The 24708-nt window shown below is 31.2% G+C and overlaps 2 protein-coding genes across 5 annotated transcripts in view; one reads left to right on the forward strand and one right to left on the reverse strand.

Moving 5' to 3' along the window:
* LOC140452342 (uncharacterized) overlaps nt 1–18726 on the forward strand; it is a 262587-nt gene extending 243861 nt beyond the window's left edge. For all 4 annotated transcript variants that reach the window (XM_072546552.1, XM_072546533.1, XM_072546543.1 and 1 more), the window contains 4 exons: nt 2570–2876; nt 4371–4549; nt 16228–16308; nt 18438–18726. In XM_072546552.1, the coding sequence (XP_072402653.1) occupies nt 2570–2876; nt 4371–4549; nt 16228–16302 (561 nt within the window). In that variant the 3' untranslated portion in view covers nt 16303–16308; nt 18438–18726. The remainder of the gene's footprint in view (nt 1–2569; nt 2877–4370; nt 4550–16227; nt 16309–18437) is intronic.
* The window catches only part of LOC140452360 (probable dimethyladenosine transferase), a 28471-nt gene continuing 17629 nt past the window's right edge, over nt 13867–24708 (reverse strand). The window contains exons 5-6 of the mRNA XM_072546569.1: nt 18610–18673; nt 13867–14237 (exon numbers count right to left, since the gene is read on the reverse strand). Coding sequence (XP_072402670.1) covers nt 18631–18673 — 43 coding nt within the window. The 3' untranslated portion in view covers nt 13867–14237; nt 18610–18630. The remainder of the gene's footprint in view (nt 14238–18609; nt 18674–24708) is intronic.

Genomic DNA, 24708 nt, shown 5'->3' on the forward strand with positions numbered 1-24708 from the left:
CTGTTAATCCTCTGTAGCTGGAGCTTTCTAATTTCTCTGCGATACACATCACACATATATGCAATATGTTTTAAAGTTTTTGCCTTTCAGAAAACGGTTAAAAACATATATTCTTTATAATTATTGATGAATGAAATATATTTTTAATTGGCTGGACGATTTTCATTTATCTTGTTACCAATACATCTCTTAGAATTTTTTATATGAAATTGGATTGATTAAATTGATGGATAAATTGTTGTATCTGTTCTGTTTGTCTTTCGTCAACCACAAATGTTTGGCTACTGTTAAACATGTTTTATTATCGTAGAACATGATCTTGTTTATTCGATCATCCCAGCTCATGTAATATTAATGTGCTACTGTCATACCACGTTTTCGAAGGTCTATCTAGTGGTCTTTTGTATTATGTTTATATGTTTTTGCCCATTTAGCAATTTTGCGGGGTCACTATTTATCCGTCTAGCCCGTTGTGCTCATATCTATCTCACCACATTCTAATGTATGTTGTGATATAGTGTTTTTCTAATGTATTATTACGTTTTTCTGTGCGTTCGATTTATTTAACTCCACAAGGTCACTTAATTACAAATTCTAATTATATTAATAATATTCGCTTATAATTTGCACTGATATTGCTTACAAAACTATTCGCCGTCGAAGAGGTAGATTCATTTTCCAGAATTACTCGGAGGCATAGGGCCGCAATCAGGCGTTGTGACTCACAACAATATCCTCATTCCTTGTTCTATAGCTGAGAGAAATTCCTCTTATGGTTTTTTATTTATTTGTACATTATGATATGACGTATTATTAGTAACAGCAACAGATCCAACAGGCAAATTGGGTATTAACTGTTCTTTCATCCATTTTTCATAATTTTCTGAATTCATATCATCATGATAATCTCCTGTCTTAGCTCCTGACTTAAAAATTAAAAGAGCATTGTGTATGAAATTCATCTCTCCACCACCATGTACGATAACCAATCTACTTCCTTTTGAAATATTTTTGAACAATCCTTTGCCACTGTCATCTGTCCAGCTAAATGGCGTAGTGTGTCCTACATGTACATAGGTTTCATCAACATATATAATTGACTTACCTTCGCTTCTGTAATATTTAATTTTGTCCAACTGTTTAATGCGTAGAGCACGAATATCATTCCGTTTAATTAATAAACGTCGATTATCTTTCGTTTTCTTCCATTTGAATCCCAAATCTTTCACAATTCTATAGAGAGAACTAACACTTCCAGTCCACTAATACCCCTCTTCAGGTCTTTTCTGCAAAAGCTTCAATGATACACGACAACGTTCAGTCTCATAAAAACGATGAATGGTATTTATAATGAACTGTTTGTCATACTCCTTCAAGTCTGTCACGGTTGATTTCTATTTAGCGAATGTTGTAGCTGGAAACGTTAGTGTATTATTTCACTCTGCATTTGTTAACATACTCGCTTGTTGAATGATCCTTTCTACTGTACGTAAATATACTCCAGTAGTTTCACTCACACATTGTTTATTACTGGTTCGATTATCTTGTAAACTTTTCCTATGTAATTCCTTTGGATTCTGGTGTCAATCTGATCTGTTTACTCGTACTACACTTAACCATCTCCATTCTACAAAATAGTTCTTATACGCGTGGTAGCACCTTTCTTGTTGAGACTCGACAACATAATGAGACTAAATTACGAACTCGTTTGAAATCCAGTGACTAGAAATTCTCAGAAATACTTCTTAATAGTTCTTTGTATGTCCTTAACGAGTCGTTAAGGAGTCATTAATAATGACTTTATAATTACGGTTTTAAGGTAACTGATACTAAATTAGAAATGAACTTTTACCAAACTTTATAGATTATCAATAATTAAAGATGGTATTATAGCAAACAAAAAGTTTGGTGTCTATAAAACAATCTGTGTACAATCAAACTCCATTTATTATTTAAGTGAGTAATGATTTTGTGCGATTTCAAATAATTTAATTTGTTTAATATTGCAACGCCACTGCATGGGTCTTATCATAGATATTCTATTGTCTGCACGATTACCTATTTCGCGAAAGGGCTCGCCACTCGATTTGAAATAAGCTGTAGTATTTTGAAAACAATTTCAGGAGTGGAAATCGAAATGTCAAACATTAGTTAAAAAAATGTAATTTTTATAACAATCAATTGTGGCTTAGTTTCCTATAAACATCATATTTTTAACTTAGACATACCAGAAGAAAACATTTTCAGAACCTTTTCATACTTGGCTTAGTAATCCTTGTTTTTTTAATTGTGATATGTGTTCAGTGTCAGAACTGCGTTGTATACATTAAAAAATAATTAAAAATGAGCTAAAACAGTTTTTCTTGCTAATCCTTTTCCTAATTAGTAGATTTTTTTATTTGTATCCCTTCTTTAATTATTGTAGTATTATTTTGGGTGATATATTTCATATTAATATTGTAAAAATACCCATTTTCTTTAAGGTGGTATTAAATAGATTTAATACTATAATAAGATCATCAATTAACTAGTACGTATCAACCTGTATAATAAGATATATTTTTTACAGATATATAGCTCAAGCGAAGATTTACTTTCTGCTGATGAGATCGATTCTTCAAAGAAAAAGGACAACACACTCATATCAAAAATTTATCAACAACCTCATGTTCGGCAGTACGCTCTGACTGCCAGGCCCTTTATCCCAGTAAAAGAGGAAAAAAGAATCGAAAAATCCATTAGTTCGGAAGATGAGGTGTTTATAGAGATCACAAAAGCCCCCAAAGTTAGTTCTCCGAAAGTTTTGCCAGACCTTGATACGCAGTTCGAAACGATGAATATTAAAGAAAAGGAACCTGCTACAAACGAACACGATAGTAAGTTGATATGTAACAATAATAAAAGCAGTGTATAGGACATAGTAAGTAAATAATTAAAAAATATATTGTAAGATAACGTTTAAGAACTGAAGGTCAGGTTAGGTTAGGTTAGGTTAGGTTAGGCTGATACATATATATATATATATATATATATATATATATATATATATATATAATATATATATATATATATATATATATATATATATATATATATATATAATATATATATATATATATATATATATATATATATATATATATATATATATATAAACAGCGCTACAGGCCTTGTAGGCCCATGGCTTCCAAAAACTTGGATATATCCCTCCATTTTTTTTCGGTCCCTTGCTTTTTCTCTCTAATCACTCACACCTATTTCTGGTCAGTCTTGTTTTATTGCTTCCAACCATTTCTTCTGTGGTCGTGCTCTTCTTTTTTCCCTATTCCTCCCTCCTTTAGTATTATTTAAACATTTCGGTTCTCTGGCATTCGTATGTGACCAAGCCATTCAGCTTTTTGGGCTCGTATTTTTAACGTAATTATTGGTTTTCCGTACATTCTCGTTATTTCTTTATTTTTTCGTCTTCTCCAAATATTCTCTGCCCTATTTATTCCTCCAAAGATTTTTCTGAGCTCCGTTCTTTTCCAAATCTCTACTTTCTTTTTTCCCTGCTGGCTACGTTTCGCTGCCATACATCACTGTGGGTTTGATTACTGTCTCGTAGACTTGCAGTTTAGCTGTTCTTGAAACATTTTTCGCGCTCAGTATTGAATTTAGTGACCCCACAGCTCTGCTTCTGCTTACAACTAACTATTAAAATCCTGACACTTTTTCAAAACTACAGACAACCTCTACTCCTTCCATTTTGATATATTTGCTATTATTTGTTATGTCTCCTGTCATTTCCATATATTGCGTTTTTGTTTGGTTTATTCTTAGTCCGTATCTTCTACAACTTTCTGAAAAACTTTTTTAGATGTTTTTTTTTATTCTGTCTAGTATCACCGCATCATTCGCGTACGTCATGCACTGTTCCTTGATATAGAAAATAGTCCTGTTTGTGTCCATAGTTAATCTTTCTTCTTTTAAACTTATTATAGCCTATGTTGGGTCTGTCTTACTGTTTGCCTATTATTTGTGTAGATGCGATCTTTATGGTACTTCAACTTACTTTTTTTATTTATTATCTCAATCGTACAGGTTTCTGTTTTATGGCGTAGACTGTTTGACTTATTTTTGTTACATTCCTCAGTTTTATTTGTGCCTGTAGTTCTTGTGATATGAATGTTTCCATGCTTTCTTTTAGTTTCTTATAAGCATTTGGTTCTACTTTTAAACCCGATATAATTAAACTGTTTTTTTTTACTTGTTTTTTTCTAGTTGTTCCATTCTGTTTTATAATTGTTTTACGTTGTTTTTAATTTTCTGTTTTCTTCCTTTACATATCTCTTTTAGTTGTTTATTACTTTCTATTTGTTCATTTTTAGATGAAAATGATCCAGGTGTTGAAGAAATAGCTAGAAAAAAAATTGTGCACAACTTTCTACAAAAATATTCTACTTCAAGTACAAACCTGAAAATAACAGATAGTAGGGAAGATATAACTAACGAAGAGGATATTACTATTTCTGTGAAAGATTTAAGAAAGCGGTTTGAAAAAAATCAGGTAATTCATTCAATTCATTTTTCAATACCATAAACTCAGCTAATCTGAGTATTTTTATTATTAATATATTAGTTTTATTTTTTACATTTAAAAATTTTTATCTTAGAAAATATAATGGGTCCTATGAATTAAAAAGAAGCATTTGGTCTAAGTATAAAGTAAAAAAACAAAAGCAAATCCTTCAGCGCGAAAGAAAGAAGAAAAACCATTTGCTTCGTTTCTAATAAATAATGATTTGCTTTTGCTCCATAGTAACTGCTACGTTTTATAAACCATTTACTACTTTTTTGCTTTGAGTCTAGACAGAAATAACTATGATTTTTGATTAAATGTCACGGGCGTATGTAATAGTGACAAAGAGATTAGATTAGTGTAATTAGATGCTGTCCAAGTTGTGCAGATCACTACATAATTAAATATCATTAGGATTGCGTACCATCACTGAAAGAGACTGCTGTTTTGGCGCTCACCTGCTTGGACTCTCAACGGCTCAATTACAAAGATTAGTTTTGTTAGAATAGTCAAAAGTCTTGAGGCTAAAGAAAAGAAAATTAGTGAGAGAGTTCGAACTGGAAGAGCTAAAGTTTTGCATTGAAAAATTATGTTCTTTATTAGATCTTAAATACATTACTTACTCTTCCTTTTCGATTATGATTTTTTTGTTTTGTTTTATTTCTTGGGCTATAATTACAAGTTTCAACAACTCACCTCACCAACTCACCACAAATTGTGGTTTCAAATTAATAATTTTTGTTGAAAATTCAGATAGGAAATTTCCTGCAGTAGCCGCATTTCATTTCTAATATTATTCTCGTTATCCTTATTATCCTCAATATGGTCATTTACTTCGTTATTAGGCTCCACTTCTTACAATTCGAAATCTGGATCGCGTAGTTTTTTTGCGATGTTGTGTGGTATAACGCAGCACACCATTAATTTGTACGTCATTTCAAGCTTCAATCCAGCTTTATATTGCAGAATAATAAATCTTTATTTTAACTGTCCACAGCAACGTTTAATACACCCCGTTTTCTTCTTCAACAAATTATTTTATTGGGTTTTTTGTGGTGTATTTGGATTTCGATAAGGAATCATTAATTCCATTATTATTTATTATTAATTAATTCCATAATTAATCATTTTGCGACGCATAATTTGTCCTGTGCATCGACATTGCTTGAACATTAATGCCAGGAAAACCTTTGCGGTCGATATATTCATCTCCAAATTGAGAAAATGAAAACTTGATCGGTAGATTTGCTTTCTGTCAGGTTTTCCTGTTTCGGATATTGGCGACCACCATGGCAAACTGTACTTTGCATACTGCTGCTTTGAAAAGAGTTGTGGTTGCTGTGTTGAACCACGTTTTTTTTTCAACGTTGTTCTTCTAGTTTTCCTGTAAATATATAATAGCAGCAACCCATATCTTTCGCTGTTCTACATGATGTGGCGGAGGTATTCGATTTTGGCTGTATTTATTGTAGTTAACAGCTCTTTTTCTTGTTGTATTCTTAATAAAACATTCTGATTACTAACGTAGTGGGTATAATATATAACGTGAAATTCAATTATTTTCCTACATTGTTTTGGTAAGTCGGATTAGCTACATAATGCAAAAATACTTTCATTTTATGGAACGGTAATAATGCACTACAATTGTTTCTCATTATTCTTATCACCGAAGAAATGGTTGGCTAACAAATGCACGTTTGCTTCGATAAAACGAAAAATGTTTCTAAAACCATTTGATGATATTTCTACGTGTCTTTTGTAATGTTTTACGGCTCTTACATTACTTAGAAACGCCATAATTATCACACGTGTGTTATTTCCCCGGGTGCAAAGTCTGCACTTTAGATACCTACCTTCAGAAAAATGCTACCCTAGCAAATGCATAACTTTAGTCATATAACTGGTACAGCAAATGCTTTTGCTTCGAATGTACAGCAAGTCCTGTAAACTTATTTTCATAAACCTACTTTGAGGTTTTGCTACATTAATTTGAATTAAAAGTATATCGTTGACGCAAGGGCAAAATGGTGTATCTCAAATTTGGCAACTTTTCAGTAGAGACAAATAATATGTTTATTTCGTTTTATTACGAGCAGTTTTTATTAAAACACAAAATTATACAAGAAATGCAATTTTTAAGCTGCCAGAAGATTATCATGTTAGTTTTATTGTTTTTTTTTTGTTAGAACTTAAGTTACACCATTTTGACACATTTTTAAATGAAGATTCATGGATTTGCACGCAATTGTAATTTTAATAAAATAAATTCTAAAACATTGAAATATTCAATTCAATATTCAATAAATAGATGAAGAAGCCATCAACTTTGTCTTTTTTCTCCACCTTTTGACCGAAAAAACCCACCACTCTTCTGAGTGATCCTTAATTTATATATATATATATATATATATATATATATATATATATATATATATATATATATATATATATATATATATATATATATATATATATATATATACACAATTCAAATAAGTATATATATATATATATATATATATATATATATATATATATATATATATATATATACAATTCAAATAAGTATACTGTCACTCCAAAAGAAGACAAGTAAATACACTCAGAATGATGAAGAGACCCTGAAAAAACTTTTCAGGGTACACACTCCTGATCCTGAGTCTAAAATAAAATTGATACCACTAGACACATGGAGACTATAATGTATGGTTCTACTGCAAACTGGACGAGGAAAAAGAAGTGGTAGGCCAAGACACAATCAAACGGACAATAAACTAATTTAAGCCATATAAATGACCGGGTTCAGACCGGATTTTTTCAGTATTTCTAGAGAAGGTAAATGACTTTCTGTGTAAGTTATGTATGACACTACAGGCCAGTTTTAGGACTGGGATACATACTACAAGCGTGGGGGCCCATAAGAGAAGCTTGTATACCCAAACCTGGAAAAACAGGACTCTGGCCAGACCAGATTTAAAGAAAGAATCCGATACGTCGGAGACAATGTGCGTATACAGCAGGATTCTCTACGGAAACGGATCTAAACCATCTAGAGTAAGTTCTGAAAGGAAAATCCAAGGGTTGATGCTGGGCCCATTTCCCGATCGATAACTACTACGAAGCAATCACAGGAGCGATATAAAAAATGCACATATTAAAAGCAATCACCAGTGCGAAACACTAAACTCTCTTATGCATAATATAATCATCAGTCATAGAAGAGGAATTCGATATAAACATAATAGATAACATTGGGTGATATCAGGAGAGAAGGATGATAATCAGTTTAACTTACCTAATATCAATGTGACACACAGTGTTACCATGGACACAGAAGCAGTGACACTATTGAAAATAATGCAGAGATGAAATGGTAATAAAATCCATGAAACTCCTGAACAGTATACAAGATTCATAATTTTTTATATATAAGTTGCCAAAGAAGAACCAAGTGTTATGTAAGATTTAACAATATCCAGATACTCAATTATTTATATATCAGATTGATATTGGGTAAGAATTTCTGTCAGTACAATAGTCTCCCCCCTTTTATAATAATAATCTCTTACCGATTAAGAAACATATTTATTTAACGAACTTGTCATATTATTATTTAAGGAGTATATTAAAGAGGAAAGTTGTTTTGCATCTTTATTGGGATGAGAATGATTATTTAAACTACATTACATTATTAACAAATAAAGCAAACAAAGCGTAAAAACCAAATTATCAATAATTAAACTTAACAAATATACGAACACACTAAAATAACTTAATCTTAAATAAAAAGGAATCTACTTCAAAACAAAAAAAAGCTTTATACTATATTTCTCCTTTTTTAAATTTAAAAAAATTATGAAACATTTCAAAAATCAAAATAACAAATTATGGTTAGTTTTGACATTTTGTATACCTAACGGCCACCCGCTCGTTAGGTACACAAATGGACTCTTCCATTTAAGTAATATAAAAATTTCTTCCAATATAACAATTTTAAAGTGTTTTACTAATTGTATTTATATGAAATTATGAAAATATAAATAAATATCATTTGATAGTAAATTTAATTATCATATATACTAAATAAGATGTTTGAAAATAACAAGTTATATTAAAAAAGTCTAACAGTAGGCGGTACTGTAGACTAGCGCGGAGCTTCATACTATGTTTTGACGGTAGTTCCGTGACGATCGCCTCAGCATTTTACTATAGAGAAAGAAAAGTAATACAACGCCAGTATAGAAGCTTTGCTTCAAAAAACATTTAAATTATGTAAACATTAGGTTCATTGATTAGATAATAATTACTCATTAAATTAAATAAATTACGAGTCACGAAACGAAATTTTGCATCAATCTCTTATTTTCAAACTATTTAAACTACTTTCGAAGTATTGAAAATTTACGAAAAATTATTAATTCGTGTAGCTCGTATATCCGTGGACTTCTAATATCTATACCAATATGTCCCTTCTGTTATCCTAGTTTCTTTCTCTCACTCTCCCTCCTCTCACTCTCTCTTTCCCTCTCATCTCTTAATGTTACACTGAACGTAAAATGGCGTTTGTAAAATATATGATGATTTTCAATTAAAGAGTAAGAGAAAAAACTTTGTGTTTTATAAAACTATTAGTTTATTAAATTAAACAATAACATAAAATCAAGAAAAACAGAATTTATATACATAATACATAATTATAAATATATATCAACACTATTTGTCTTAGGAGTGGTCTGCCCTTCAAATATTTTAGCATTTAAAGTTCATAGTAGGAATCACTACTATACATTTAAAGTTGATAGTAGTGGTAGACTTTGGTCGCTACCAAGAACATAATCAATTTTCCATTATTCTTACGAATTATAAATCAACTGTCACTAAAAAAAGAAATGTTATTAATCCAAACATGAAAAAGAAACCTTAAAAATATAAAACTAAATAAATTGAATTAGCTTAATATTTAGTGGACGTTTTTCTTGTGTCTAAGAGTATACACTAAAATAAGCTAAAATAATTTAATATCATCGAATGGTTAACCATATTAATAAAATAATATTCAAATTCGGTTATCAAATAGTAGTGTGTATTACGTAGGCCTACAAGTCCGGAATACAATGCATCACTGATACCAAAACACTGTCCATGAATGCTTACACCCCTAAAGTTTATTTTTGAATTTAATATCTACTCCAGTTGTCAGAGACGAAAATGCCACAGAAACCTCTAAAAATCATACGAACAGGCTGAATTTTTAGGACGACAAAAAGATGCAAAAAAGTTTACCACTTTTACCCTCGGACTTTCTCCTAAAACTCCCTTCGCAGAGGAGGGAAAATGAAAAAAAATCGATTTGCCAAGATTCTGTGTACGATCTAGAAAAAAATATTTCAAATAAAAAATGTAGCTAAGTAAATTTTTGACAAAAATGTTTATTAGCATTTTTTTTGTGTAGAATAAACCGTTCTCTTAGAAACAAGACTTGAGGCGATCGGCAATTTTTAATGTCAGTTTCGCGCGCGAAATTATTGATCAATAAAATTTGTATCAGCTCCACGGTAAAAATTCGATATCTTTTGATACGAGTATGCTTTCGACAAAAATCAAGATGAATTTTAAAGGTAAAGAGTGCAGCTTTTGTACGCAGTTTTTGTATTTTGCCGCAAGTTTTTATAAGGGCGTTAAATAAATATACGCGGTGCGATTTTTGCCTATTTTTATTCTCATGAGATAAATACAATTTATTCCTTTTATTAACCGGCCACTATGGAGTTTCGATATCAAGAGCCTAATCTTTCAAACCTATAACATGAAATTTTAGTTCTGAATTTAGGCAACAAATGTGAGGCATTTGAAATATGCTTAAAAACGCTGAATTCAGATACTCAATTATTCATATATCAGATTGATATTGGGTAAGAATTTCTGTCAGTACAATAGTCTCCCCCCTTTTATAATAATAATCTCTTACCGATTAAGAAACATATTTATTTAACGAACTTGTCATATTATTATTTAAGGAGTATATTAAAGAGGAAAGTTGTTTTGCATCTTTATTGGGATGAGAATGATTATTTAAACTACATTACATTATTAACAAATAAAGCAAACAAAGCGTAAAAACCAAATTATCAATAATTAAACTTAACAAATATACGAACACACTAAAATAACTTAATCTTAAATAAAAAGGAATCTACTTCAAAACAAAAAAAAGCTTTATACTATATTTCTCCTTTTTTAAATTTAAAAAAATTATGAAACATTTCAAAAATCAAAATAACAAATTATGGTTAGTTTTGACATTTTGTATACCTAACGGCCACCCGCTCGTTAGGTACACAAATGGACTCTTCCATTTAAGTAATATAAAAATTTCTTCCAATATAACAATTTTAAAGTGTTTTACTAATTGTATTTATATGAAATTATGAAAATATAAATAAATATCATTTGATAGTAAATTTAATTATCATATATACTAAATAAGATGTTTGAAAATAACAAGTTATATTAAAAAAGTCTAACAGTAGGCGGTACTGTAGACTAGCGCGGAGCTTCATACTATGTTTTGACGGTAGTTCCGTGACGATCGCCTCAGCATTTTACTATAGAGAAAGAAAAGTAATACAACGCCAGTATAGAAGCTTTGCTTCAAAAAACATTTAAATTATGTAAACATTAGGTTCATTGATTAGATAATAATAACTCATTAAATTAAATAAATTACGAGTCACGAAACGAAATTTTGCATCAATCTCTTATTTTCAAACTATTTAAACTACTTTCGAAGTATTGAAAATTTACGAAAAATTATTAATTCGTGTAGCTCGTATATCCGTGGACTTCTAATATCTATACCAATATGTCCCTTCTGTTATCCTAGTTTCTTTCTCTCACTCTCCCTCCTCTCACTCTCTCTTTCCCTCTCATCTCTTAATGTTACACTGAACGTAAAATGGCGTTTGTAAAATATATGATGATTTTCAATTAAAGAGTAAGAGAAAAAACTTTGTGTTTTATAAAACTATTAGTTTATTAAATTAAACAATAACATAAAATCAAGAAAAACAGAATTTATATACATAATACATAATTATAAATATATATCAACACTATTTGTCTTAGGAGTGGTCTGCCCTTCAAATATTTTAGCATTTAAAGTTCATAGTAGGAATCACTACTATACATTTAAAGTTGATAGTAGTGGTAGACTTTGGTCGCTACCAAGAACATAATCAATTTTCCATTATTCTTACGAATTATAAATCAACTGTCACTAAAAAAAGAAATGTTATTAATCCAAACATGAAAAAGAAACCTTAAAAATATAAAACTAAATAAATTGAATTAGCTTAATATTTAGTGGACGTTTTTCTTGTGTCTAAGAGTATACACTAAAATAAGCTAAAATAATTTAATATCATCGAATGGTTAACCATATTAATAAAATAATATTCAAATTCGGTTATCAAATAGTAGTGTGTATTACGTAGGCCTACAAGTCCGGAATACAATGCATCACTGATACCAAAACACTGTCCATGAATGCTTACACCCCTAAAGTTTATTTTTGAATTTAATATCTACTCCAGTTGTCAGAGACGAAAATGCCACAGAAACCTCTAAAAATCATACGAACAGGCTGAATTTTTAGGACGACAAAAAAGATGCAAAAAAGTTTACCACTTTTACCCTCGGACTTTCTCCTAAAACTCCCTTCGCAGAGGAGGGAAAATGAAAAAAAATCGATTTGCCAAGATTCTGTGTACGATCTAGAAAAAAATATTTCAAATAAAAAATGTAGCTAAGTAAATTTTTGACAAAAATGTTTATTAGCATTTTTTTTGTGTAGAATAAACCGTTCTCTTAGAAACAAGACTTGAGGCGATCGGCAATTTTTAATGTCAGTTTCGCGCGCGAAATTATTGATCAATAAAATTTGTATCAGCTCCACGGTAAAAATTCGATATCTTTTGATACGAGTATGCTTTCGACAAAAATCAAGATGAATTTTAAAGGTAAAGAGTGCAGCTTTTGTACGCAGTTTTTGTATTTTGCCGCAAGTTTTTATAAGGGCGTTAAATAAATATACGCGGTGCGATTTTTGCCTATTTTTATTCTCATGAGATAAATACAATTTATTCCTTTTATTAACCGGCCACTATGGAGTTTCGATATCAAGAGCCTAATCTTTCAAACCTATAACATGAAATTTTAGTTCTGAATTTAGGCAACAAATGTGAGGCATTTGAAATATGCTTAAAAACGCTGAATTCAGATACTCAATTATTCATATATCAGATTGATATTGGGTAAGAATTTCTGTCAGTACAATAGTCTCCCCCCTTTTATAATAATAATCTCTTACCGATTAAGAAACATATTTATTTAACGAACTTGTCATATTATTATTTAAGGAGTATATTAAAGAGGAAAGTTGTTTTGCATCTTTATTGGGATGAGAATGATTATTTAAACTACATTACATTATTAACAAATAAAGCAAACAAAGCGTAAAAACCAAATTATCAATAATTAAACTTAACAAATATACGAACACACTAAAATAACTTAATCTTAAATAAAAAGGAATCTACTTCAAAACAAAAAAAAGCTTTATACTATATTTCTCCTTTTTTAAATTTAAAAAAATTATGAAACATTTCAAAAATCAAAATAACAAATTATGGTTAGTTTTGACATTTTGTATACCTAACGGCCACCCGCTCGTTAGGTACACAAATGGACTCTTCCATTTAAGTAATATAAAAATTTCTTCCAATATAACAATTTTAAAGTGTTTTACTAATTGTATTTATATGAAATTATGAAAATATAAATAAATATCATTTGATAGTAAATTTAATTATCATATATACTAAATAAGATGTTTGAAAATAACAAGTTATATTAAAAAAGTCTAACAGTAGGCGGTACTGTAGACTAGCGCGGAGCTTCATACTATGTTTTGACGGTAGTTCCGTGACGATCGCCTCAGCATTTTACTATAGAGAAAGAAAAGTAATACAACGCCAGTATAGAAGCTTTGCTTCAAAAAACATTTAAATTATGTAAACATTAGGTTCATTGATTAGATAATAATAACTCATTAAATTAAATAAATTACGAGTCACGAAACGAAATTTTGCATCAATCTCTTATTTTCAAACTATTTAAACTACTTTCGAAGTATTGAAAATTTACGAAAAATTATTAATTCGTGTAGCTCGTATATCCGTGGACTTCTAATATCTATACCAATATGTCCCTTCTGTTATCCTAGTTTCTTTCTCTCACTCTCCCTCCTCTCACTCTCTCTTTCCCTCTCATCTCTTAATGTTACACTGAACGTAAAATGGCGTTTGTAAAATATATGATGATTTTCAATTAAAGAGTAAGAGAAAAAACTTTGTGTTTTATAAAACTATTAGTTTATTAAATTAAACAATAACATAAAATCAAGAAAAACAGAATTTATATACATAATACATAATTATAAATATATATCAACACTATTTGTCTTAGGAGTGGTCTGCCCTTCAAATATTTTAGCATTTAAAGTTCATAGTAGGAATCACTACTATACATTTAAAGTTGATAGTAGTGGTAGACTTTGGTCGCTACCAAGAACATAATCAATTTTCCATTATTCTTACGAATTATAAATCAACTGTCACTAAAAAAAGAAATGTTATTAATCCAAACATGAAAAAGAAACCTTAAAAATATAAAACTAAATAAATTGAATTAGCTTAATATTTAGTGGACGTTTTTCTTGTGTCTAAGAGTATACACTAAAATAAGCTAAAATAATTTAATATCATCGAATGGTTAACCATATTAATAAAATAATATTCAAATTCGGTTATCAAATAGTAGTGTGTATTACGTAGGCCTACAAGTCCGGAATACAATGCATCACTGATACCAAAACACTGTCCATGAATGCTTACACCCCTAAAGTTTATTTTTGAATTTAATATCTACTCCAGTTGTCAGAGACGAAAATGCCACAGAAACCTCTAAAAATCATACGAACAGGCTGAATTTTTAGGACGACAAAAAAGATGCAAAAAAGTTTACCACTTTTACCCTCGGACTTTCTCCTAAAACTCCCTTCGCAGAGGAGGGAAAATGAAAAAAAATCGATTTGCCAAGATTCTGTGTACGATCTAGAAAAAAATATTTCAAATAAAAAATGTAGCTAAGTAAATTTTTGACAAAAATGTTTATTAGCATTTTTTTTGTGTAGAATAAACCGTTCTCTTAGAAACAAGACTTGAGGCGATCGGCAATTTTTAATGTCAGTTTCGCGCGCGAAATTATTGATCAATAAAATTTGTATCAGCTCCACGGTAAAAATTCGATATCTTTTGATACGAGTATGCTTTCGACAAAAATCAAGATGAATTTTAAAGGTAAAGAGTGCAGCTTTTGTACGCAGTTTTTGTATTTTGCCGCAAGTTTTTATAAGGGCGTTAAATAAATATACGCGGTGCGATTTTTGCCTATTTTTATTCTCATGAAATAAATACAATTTATTCCTTTTATTAACCGGCCACTATGGAGTTTCGATATCAAGAGCCTAATCTTTCAAACCTATAACATGAAATTTTAGTTCTGAATTTAGGCAACAAATGTGAGGCATTTGAAATATGCTTAAAAACGCTGAATTTAAACTGTCACATTAAAAACGATCTAAAACATTTAAAACTGCTCTTTTTCCATTAGGGTAGTACGTTTTTCAATACTACTTATCTTCTGCTACAAATTACACTTAAAACCATCTTCTTGGAGACATTCTCCATGACGTGTGATCGTTTATAATGTAAAAGATTAAATTCTGCGTTTTTAGTCATATTTCAAATGCCTCATATTTGTTGCCACAACTTAAAATTTAAATTTCATGTTACATGTTTTGAAGATTGGTCTCTAAAAATCGAAATTTTACTATGGCCGGTCAATTAAAGTGATAAATTTTATTGATCTCACGAGAATTGCAAAAAATGACAAAAATCACGCAACGTTTATTTATTTAACAGATTTATAGAAACTGACTTCATTTGCGGCAAAATACAAAAATTGTACAATAAATCTCTTCACCTTTAAAACGCATTTCGATTTTTGTCGATAGGTCACTCTCTTTAAAAGATATCGAATTTTTACCGTCGACTTAATACAAATTTTATTTAACATTGATTTCGCTCACGCAACTGACATTCAAAACTGCCACTCGCTTTAAACGTTGTTTCTGAGATAACGGTTTATTCTACAGAAAGTGTTAATATTAACATTTGTGGTCAAAATCATCTCAGCTACATTTTTTATTTGAAATTTTTTTCTACGGCGTATAAGTTCTTTATAAATCGATTTTTTTGAGTTTTTACCTCCCTACGACGGGAGTAGGGGAAGCTCGGGGGTAAAAGTTTTTTGGTCCCGAAATTAATATTCTCGGCAAAATTTAGCTTGTTCGTATGATTTTTAGGGGTCAAATCTTTGACGACTATACTAATCTTGAAATTCAGTAGTCTGCATTTAATGTAGAACTTGGGAGAAATAACGTTTTTTTATTTTTTATTTAAAACTATAATTTTATAAAAAAAAGGTATTTTTTATAAAACAATATGAGTATTTCAAGAAACATTAATTTTTTGTACATTTTACAGCCCAAAAATAATATAGTATCCAGCTTAACGGCTAGAAGTTTATCAAAGCAAATGAAAGAAGAATTAAGAAACTGAACATAGGTAAGTTATTATTATTATTATTGTGTCTTTTGTGTTTCGATTTTTCATATCAGAAGTATGTCATAATATAATTGTTGTCCTTTTTTGTCTTACAGCAACAACTTTGTTGTAGTTGCAAGTAAACAAAAGTGTGATAAAACACATCCCTGTCTAACTCCTTTACAGATTTTCATTTCTTCTGATTGTCTGATTTCCATTTAAAAGGCATCTGTACAAAAATTAATATTGTAGATGCCGTAGTGCACATTTTAGCAGAAAAAGCAAACGATTGTGAGCCCACATTTTTTAATATTGAAAAGAAAGAAAACATACTGACAAACAGTTTTTTTTTTATCATGATGGGAGGTTTGAGCCATGTCTCAAGCCTCCCACATAAAATATGTTCATCCCTCCTCTCGTACCAGTAGCCACAATAAATTACAATTTTTCATTTAACACATAACCTAACAAATAATTGAATACATGAAAGTATGTTGAATAAGTATCACATTCGTATAATTCGTCTACATCTTCCTAAACATAATAATGTAAATAAAAAATCCTTACATACATTTTGATAAAAAACTTACATACTTTAGCCTCAAAAACAACTTTTCACTCTAACTTTCCTAACAGACTTCGATTTGACATGGGACTTAGATAACGATAAAGAAGCAATAAGTAAACATCCACTAAACGGAAAAATAAATTTATTTAAGTATTCGTTATGGATGTAATATTTATGGCTCAAACCTCCCACTGGCTCAACCCTCCCCAGTCTCCCCTATAAATGCTGATTTCAGCCGTTCTTGCGGTATTATTCTCGCATCGTACACCGTGTTGAACAAATTTACCAATTTTGGAAGTTATCCTCTTCCACTAGTTTCAAAAGTTCTACAAGTATTTCGTCTAATCCAGCTTCCTTATTATCTTTAGAGTTTATGATAGCATATTTGATTTCATCTATCGCGATCTTCTGTTTCTCTAAAGGATTTAACTCTGGTATCTCGAGCATTTCACCTCTATCATCTTGGAAAAGTTCTCTAACGTACTCCTCCCCCCAAATTTCTTGGGTATCAGCAGTAACCCTTTCTTATCTTTCATGTGTCCTTGTTGACTTTTTTGTGGCCCATTCCGGTAACTCTTATTTTTTTTTGTGCATATTTCTGAAAACAAAATTTGGTTTTAGTTTTTCTATCTCTTTACATTGTTTCATATAGTACACTTCCTTAGCTGTTTTGATTTTTTCCTTAAGTATTCGTTATATCACTTTATACTTTTGTACATCTTTTCCTTTATATTTCCTTCTTTCTTCCACCTGTGTTGCTATAATTATTTATTTTAATGATCAAAATGGTATCCACCAAGGTCCACACAATTATAAAGGCGTTGTTTAAAATTACGAAGAACATTTTGGTACCATTTCAGGGGTCACTAGACTACAATAATGCACTATTAGTCGTCTTAGTTCTTCCAATGCACCAAAAATGGTATTATAAACCTTGCTTTTTAAATAACCCCATAAGAAAAAGTCAAGGGGAGTTAATTCAGGGATATTGTTGGCCATTCAGTAAAACCTTCTGAATGGCTAAGAAGTAATTCATTCAGTTCTTCTCGCAAACCCTCCATTTTCAAAAAATATGGAAGTAATTTTAAAGCATTCTGATATAGAATAAACCATTTCCAGCAAATTTAAAAGTTCCAATAATTGAACTTTTTGGAAATTTCGTTCAATGTAATTTTTAACTTCAGGGAAATAAATTTTGATTAATACCAGCAATACATAGGCGTTATGTTTAGTTTTTTTAAGAAGTGTAACACTTTTAGTAAATTGATACTTTTTCACAAGAACAAAGATAATATGAAAAAAAATCATGGATGTCTGAATTCTCCATCGAAATGCCTGTCTAATGATGTGCCATACATGGTTTATTCCCTATTTAATGTATGGTCCTAAAAAGGAGGGGGTTGACAAATGACATATCGTTAAAAGATGACCCCTTTGGAATAAAAATCGACATGTTCCAGCATTTTCACAAAATCCAATGAATATTGCCAAATATCAAGGGGGGCTCTTTTGGGTGGCCAAGCCTGTATAATCAAATATGTCGCTAAATATACAACTAATTATATTTATTTATTTATTTCAGAAATATTCAACAATTCGACTGTGCCACTCACCCGATTATCAATATACCAAAAACTGAAAAAAGACTTCAGCGATATTACTTAAATGTTACTTTGTTTATTCAATTTTATTTATGTACATATTGTTTTATATTAATATATTGTGTTACTTATCTTCATTTACATTGTACTTACATAAGGAATTAAAAGTTACCACTAAGAGAAGTGTACTCCTTCTGCGTTGAACGCATGTAACAACCTGTAAAGTTATAAAAATTGTTAATTATTGGTAATATATTTATTTACATATTGTGTGTGATTTTTTTAACAAATTTAACAAATAATCATATTTATTATTATTCTTCTTCTTCTTCTTTTTATGTTGACATGATTCTGTCTGTTTTCAATGTGCCTCTAGTAAGTTCAGTGAAGTAAGATCGTCTTACTTTATTTGTTGTCATTCGGCTTATATGATCGTTCCATTCTACTCTTCTATTTCTTAGCCAGTCCTTGATGTTCTCCACCTTGCATCTACGTTGTATATCTGTACTTTTAGCTCCGTCCCATAGTGTTTTACCTCAATTTTTAAGTGTTTTCATCTCTGCTGATGACTGTTTTGTAAATTCTGGCTTTCATTTCTTTGCCGATATTTTCATTTCTCCATATTGTTTCATTAACCGTTTGAGACCCTGTGTACATGTGTATGTACATAGCTTTTATTGTTTTGTTAAATACCAACTACTCGCTTATCTATACCGAAATAGCATTCAGTCACTCAAATATACATTTACGATCCACATTTTTAACTTCTGCTTCCATCTAGTGGTCAACAAGTAAAGTTGTCAGCGATTTTGTTGTAAAGTGTCAGCTGTTTAGTTGGTAACCGATACTGCTAGTTTTATTTTACGAGAAACTGTTATCTTTTGTGAAACGAGATCGATCCAACTTTTTAAGTGTGATTTATAAGGTAAGTAGTTTTTTATAAAGTACAAAACATTGCCATAAAAACGCAAGTTTTGTTTGTTTATTTCAAAACGATAGTTTTGAAATAAACAAACATTTTTTAGATGCACATGAGCATGTACAAGTGGTCTGAAAGCATATTTCTGATTGTACATCTGTATGTACATATGGTCTAAACTTGGGTTTTAACTTAGTATTGTTGATTGCAGATAACATGGATTACAAAAGAAAAAAATATGATTTCGACAACCCAAAACATCTCCAAGAGTTAATTGACCTGATCGAGAGGACGGTAACGTATCAGAAATAGACAATTTGGAAGTTCCCGGAGGAGAGAGTTCTGACGAGGAGGATGGAATTCTGGATAACTGTGAGAATAAATCTATTATAAGACCAGGGGTTGATGCTTTGACCAGACGTGACACTGAGACACTGGAAGAAGGTGATGGCAGCAAAAATGATAATGAGGAGTTAGGGAGAACTTATGATTCAGACGACGAATATATACCAGATGAAGTCACAGGTTACTCGGGTACAAAAAAATTAGGAAGTAAAGTATGTTTCTCAGAAAAGGATTGTTCTAAAAAACCAAAACAAAGAGAAATTAAAACAAAAAAGAGAACCGTAGAGTGGACTAAGGCATCGATAGAGACTCCTACATTTACATGGCATCCTACTTCCCCAAATACAAGTCTTACAGAGCCACTGTACCCATTTCAGTATTTTTCGAAGTATATTTCAAATGATTTGTTTGAAAATATAGCAATATTTACAAATGTATATGCCTTACAGAACGGAAAAAATTTTAGACCAAATATTGAGAGAGAAATTAAAATTTTATTTGCACTTCATATAATGATTGGAAATTTAAACAAATTTCCCAAAATTAGGATGTACTGGGAAAGAAGCCTTGGTATTAGAATGTTCCTAGATAACATGTCTAGGGACAGATTTTTCCAGCTTAGAACATGTTTACATCTAGTGAACAATTTGGAAAGACCAGCAGGTGATACAGATAAATTTTATAAGGTTCGTCCTATCATCGACGCTGTCAGAAAGATATGTTTACAGCTTGAACTTGAGGAAGTACTTAGTGTTGACGAGCAAATGATTCCTTACACAGGAAAACTTTCCGTAAAACAATATGTGAAGGGGAAGCCCTGTCCTTGGGGAATAAATTTATTCGTCTTGTGCGGAAAAGTGGTCAGGCTTTTGATTTTGTTTTTTATCAGGGTAAATCTACAGAACTGAATGCAGATAATAAAACAAAACATGGATTAGGGGCATCTATCGTTATTCAACTAGCCGAAAGAATTTCCACCAGTGAAGGCCACAAATTATATTATGACAATTATTTCTCATCCTATGAACTACTTGAAATATTATTGGCCAAAAAAATATATGCTGGAGGGACTATTCGAATAGATAGATTTTACAAACCTCCTGTGTTACCAGACAATGAAATGCTGAAACTACCGAGAGGTTCCGTAGATGAAGTCGTCAATAAAGAAAAAAATGTTGTGCTAGTCAAATGGTTAGATACAAAGACTGTGAAATTAGCCTCCAATTATGTTGGTGCAGGTAATTTAGACATAGTTAGAAGATGGGACAAAAAAGGCTCTTGTTACGTAGATGTTAACCGACCTGAAATTGTCAAAGATTATAATTATGGAATGGGCGGAGTTGATCTAATGGACCAGATGATTAATTATTATCGAATATTTATTAGATCGCGAAAGTGGACATTGCGTGTTATTATGCACATGATAGACTTCGCTCTCACCAACAGCTGGCTGGAATACAGGAAGGACTGCGACAAATGTAATACAACCAATAAGGATCGAATGAAATTTCTAGACTTCAGAGTCAGAGTTGCCGAAAGCCTAATAAATATGGGCAATTCAGTAAGTAGAAAACGAGGAAGACCAGCATCTTCATCTCCTAAGCCTTCTATTTCAACATTTAAAAGACGAGGAGAGATGAGACCATTTTTGGAAATACAAACGGACAATTTTGGTCACATATCGGAGTTTGATTCTAAGAAGGAGGCTACTAGGTGTAAAAACACAGATTGTAATGGACGTAGTCATGTGTTCTGTACAAAATGTAAAATACATCTGTGTTTAATTTTCACTTTGAGATAGTAGTATTGTGTTGTCAACGTAGCAAATTATTTTAAGTTTTTTTTTCTCCATTTTGGTATCCTCTTTTAGTTCTTACTTTGTTATTATTTCATCCATAATAAGGTCGAACAATAGAGGACTCAGGGATACTCCCTGTCTTATCCCATGGCCAGCTTCAATACGGAAAGTTAGTTCGTTTTCTACTTTTACTTTTATTGTGTTGTTTTGGTAGATATTTTCGATCGTTTTGATTATTCCTAGAGGTATGTATCTTCCGTACAATAAGTGGATAACATCCTTTAATTTGACCCGGTCAAATTCCTTCTTAAGGTACACGAAACAGATATGCTGGTTTGTTGTATTCTAATGAGTTCTCTTGCCTCTCAATATAAATATAACGTCGGTGCATGATCTTCCCGACCAAAAACCTTGTTGTTCTTGTGCTAAAGTTTTCGGAAAATTATAGATTTAAAAGTATAGTTGGTAGGAAGCATTGGATCAAGTTGCCATCGGAAACCAAAGTTAGTAAACAACTTAAACGATATAAAGAATGTCAGTTTTGACAAATACAGTTCGTTAAGATGTCGTACAAACTTAATATTCGTCAACGTATTCATCGTTTAGTTGAACATGTACCAAAACGCGATATTGTAAGAATTTTTAGTGCTCAAAATATTTCTGTGTCAACGATTTACCAGACAATTAAAGAGTGCAAAAATGATATACCATACCTTAATTTGCCCAAAAGTGGAAGATCAAGAATTTTAACTCCTGCTCGGGAACAGAAATTAAATCAGAGTACGGAGAACCAATTAGGAAAGTCTTTGCGAAATGTTGGCCGAAGATATAATGTTTTACGAATGACTATAAGTAGAACAATTTCTAGCAATAATTTAAAACGATATAAAAGAAAAAAAGCTCCTAAGTACACACCAGCCCAGATAGAAAAAATTCCTAGATGTTGCCGTGCATTGAGACGTATTCATGTTCCTGATAAAATTCTCATTATTGATGATGAAAAGTATTTTACTTTATTCAGTTCCAAAACGAAGGACAATGACGAATTTTATACACGCAATGTACAAGATGCACCGGACGAAGTTAGGTTTAAGGGAAAAGTGAAATTTGCCGATAAAATTTTGGTATGGTGTACCATCTCAGAAGCTGGTGTTTCACAGCCGTTTTTTGGGCGTGTTCGCGGTGAAGCTCTCAATGTTAACAATTACTCTCTGACAGGTGTCTTACAAAGCTTGTTCAATTTATAATTACTCATCACCCCAATGATGAAATCATATTTTGGCCCGACCTAGCGTCATGCCATTACGCCAGGAGAACGACAGATTGGTTAAATGCTCAAAATATAAATTTTGTTCCCAAACGCGACAACCCTATAAATGTGCCTCATCCGAGGCCTATAGAAGAGTTTTGGGCTGTTTTGAGTCGAATGGTGTATAATAATGGCTGGGAAGCCCAAAATTAAGATCAGCTAAGGCGAAGAATTTTGCAAAAAGTGAGATCGACTTAGAAACAGTCCAAAGGCTTATTGCACATGCAAGACCAAATTTACGTGCCATCGAAGATCACGGACCTCTTTCTATTTCGTGCAAATACATTATAAACCTTAAATATGTGGTCTTAATTTCCTGTATTTAGTTAATAAAATAAACTTAATTTACAATTATAAAATACATATTATACAGAATGAGTCATGAGGAACTGTACCGGGTGGTCCAATAAGCCGATCTCTCGGCTATATATCAAAAACTATTCATGTTATAACTTTGGGAGAAAAAAATCCTTAGTAACAGTGGCCAAGAGAAATCGCTGGCAATAACTTTCAAGTTTCTGGGTTAACCGCTAGGGGGCGTAACATGTGAAGAAAAAATTGAAAATCAGTTTTTTGTCAAATATGCCCAATTATACCAAGTGTTATATAAGTAAACTATGAAGATGCCTAAATTCCGCACAAAGTTGTTTAAGTACTTTTTTTTATGTTTCAAATAAAAAGTGGGGGCAAGTGGTAAAGTATTTGTGGATAAATACCTATAACTTTGGTTTGGATCAACCGATTTTAACGAAATTAGTGTCATTAGAAAGAGTATGGATAATTTAATTTATGTCCACTATAAAACAATTGCATTTAGTTTTAATTGTCATGGGTAGAGGGTACATTCAAATAGAAAAAATTAAAATTTGTTTTTCTTCAAAATGTTTAATAGAAACACCTATTTATTGTAAATTATAATGGAACTCGATTAAATTCGTAACAAAATGGCGCAAACCGCATGTTGGTAGCTTTTGTCGAACTCGAGATATGAATAAAAACGCATAAACATAAGTAAGTATAGTATTAACTCACCCTTTATTATAACTTAAAATTAAATATGTGAAAGATCATACAAATATCTCGATCATTAAAACCTAATGTCCAAATAAATGTTCACATTGTTTTCCATCGTTGTCCACAGCTGCTTCAATCTCAGCTGTTGATATACTATTTATTGTGTTTATAATACACTGTTTCATGTCGTCTCGCGTGGTTGGTCGAGTTTGGTACACTGAATCCTTCAATCGTCATCACAGATAATAAAAGTCCAGACATGTTAAGTCTGGAGATTTAACTGGCCATAAAAATATACTTCCCATTCCAATCCATTTATTTGGATAACTTGCATAAAAATAATCTCGAACTCGCCTGGAAAAGTGCACAGGACACCCGTCATGTTGTAATATCATATCTCTTCTTGTTTGTAAAGAATTATCTTCCAATAAAACAGGCAACTGATTTTCCAGAAAATCCAAATATGTTTCGCATTTAAAGTTCTATCAAATAAATATGGACCTACGGTCTTTCCATCAACTATACCACACCAAACATTAAGACACTATTAAACGTAGCCTCGTCTGTCCATAAAATCTTTGACATGATATGCGGTTGTTCTTCTAGCAGACCTAACATCATTGCAGTAATCCAGGCTTGCATCAAAATCTCTCTCATGTAAAGCTTGGTGGAGAACTACATGATAAGGATGCAGTCTAAAAAACAGAACAACAGATCTTGGTGAAAAACAAACCACTATATTTACTAAAACTCAAAAAATTTTGAAAAATCCACAATTGATTCACAAGATAAATCGTGTATATGTATTTTTAAGAAACGTATAAATGGATAAAAGCGCCGGGTTGCCGTTTTTATCGGAATATTAAA

Source organism: Diabrotica undecimpunctata, chromosome 1 (assembly GCF_040954645.1).
Source record: "Diabrotica undecimpunctata isolate CICGRU chromosome 1, icDiaUnde3, whole genome shotgun sequence".
Lineage (NCBI taxonomy): Eukaryota > Metazoa > Arthropoda > Insecta > Coleoptera > Chrysomelidae > Diabrotica > Diabrotica undecimpunctata.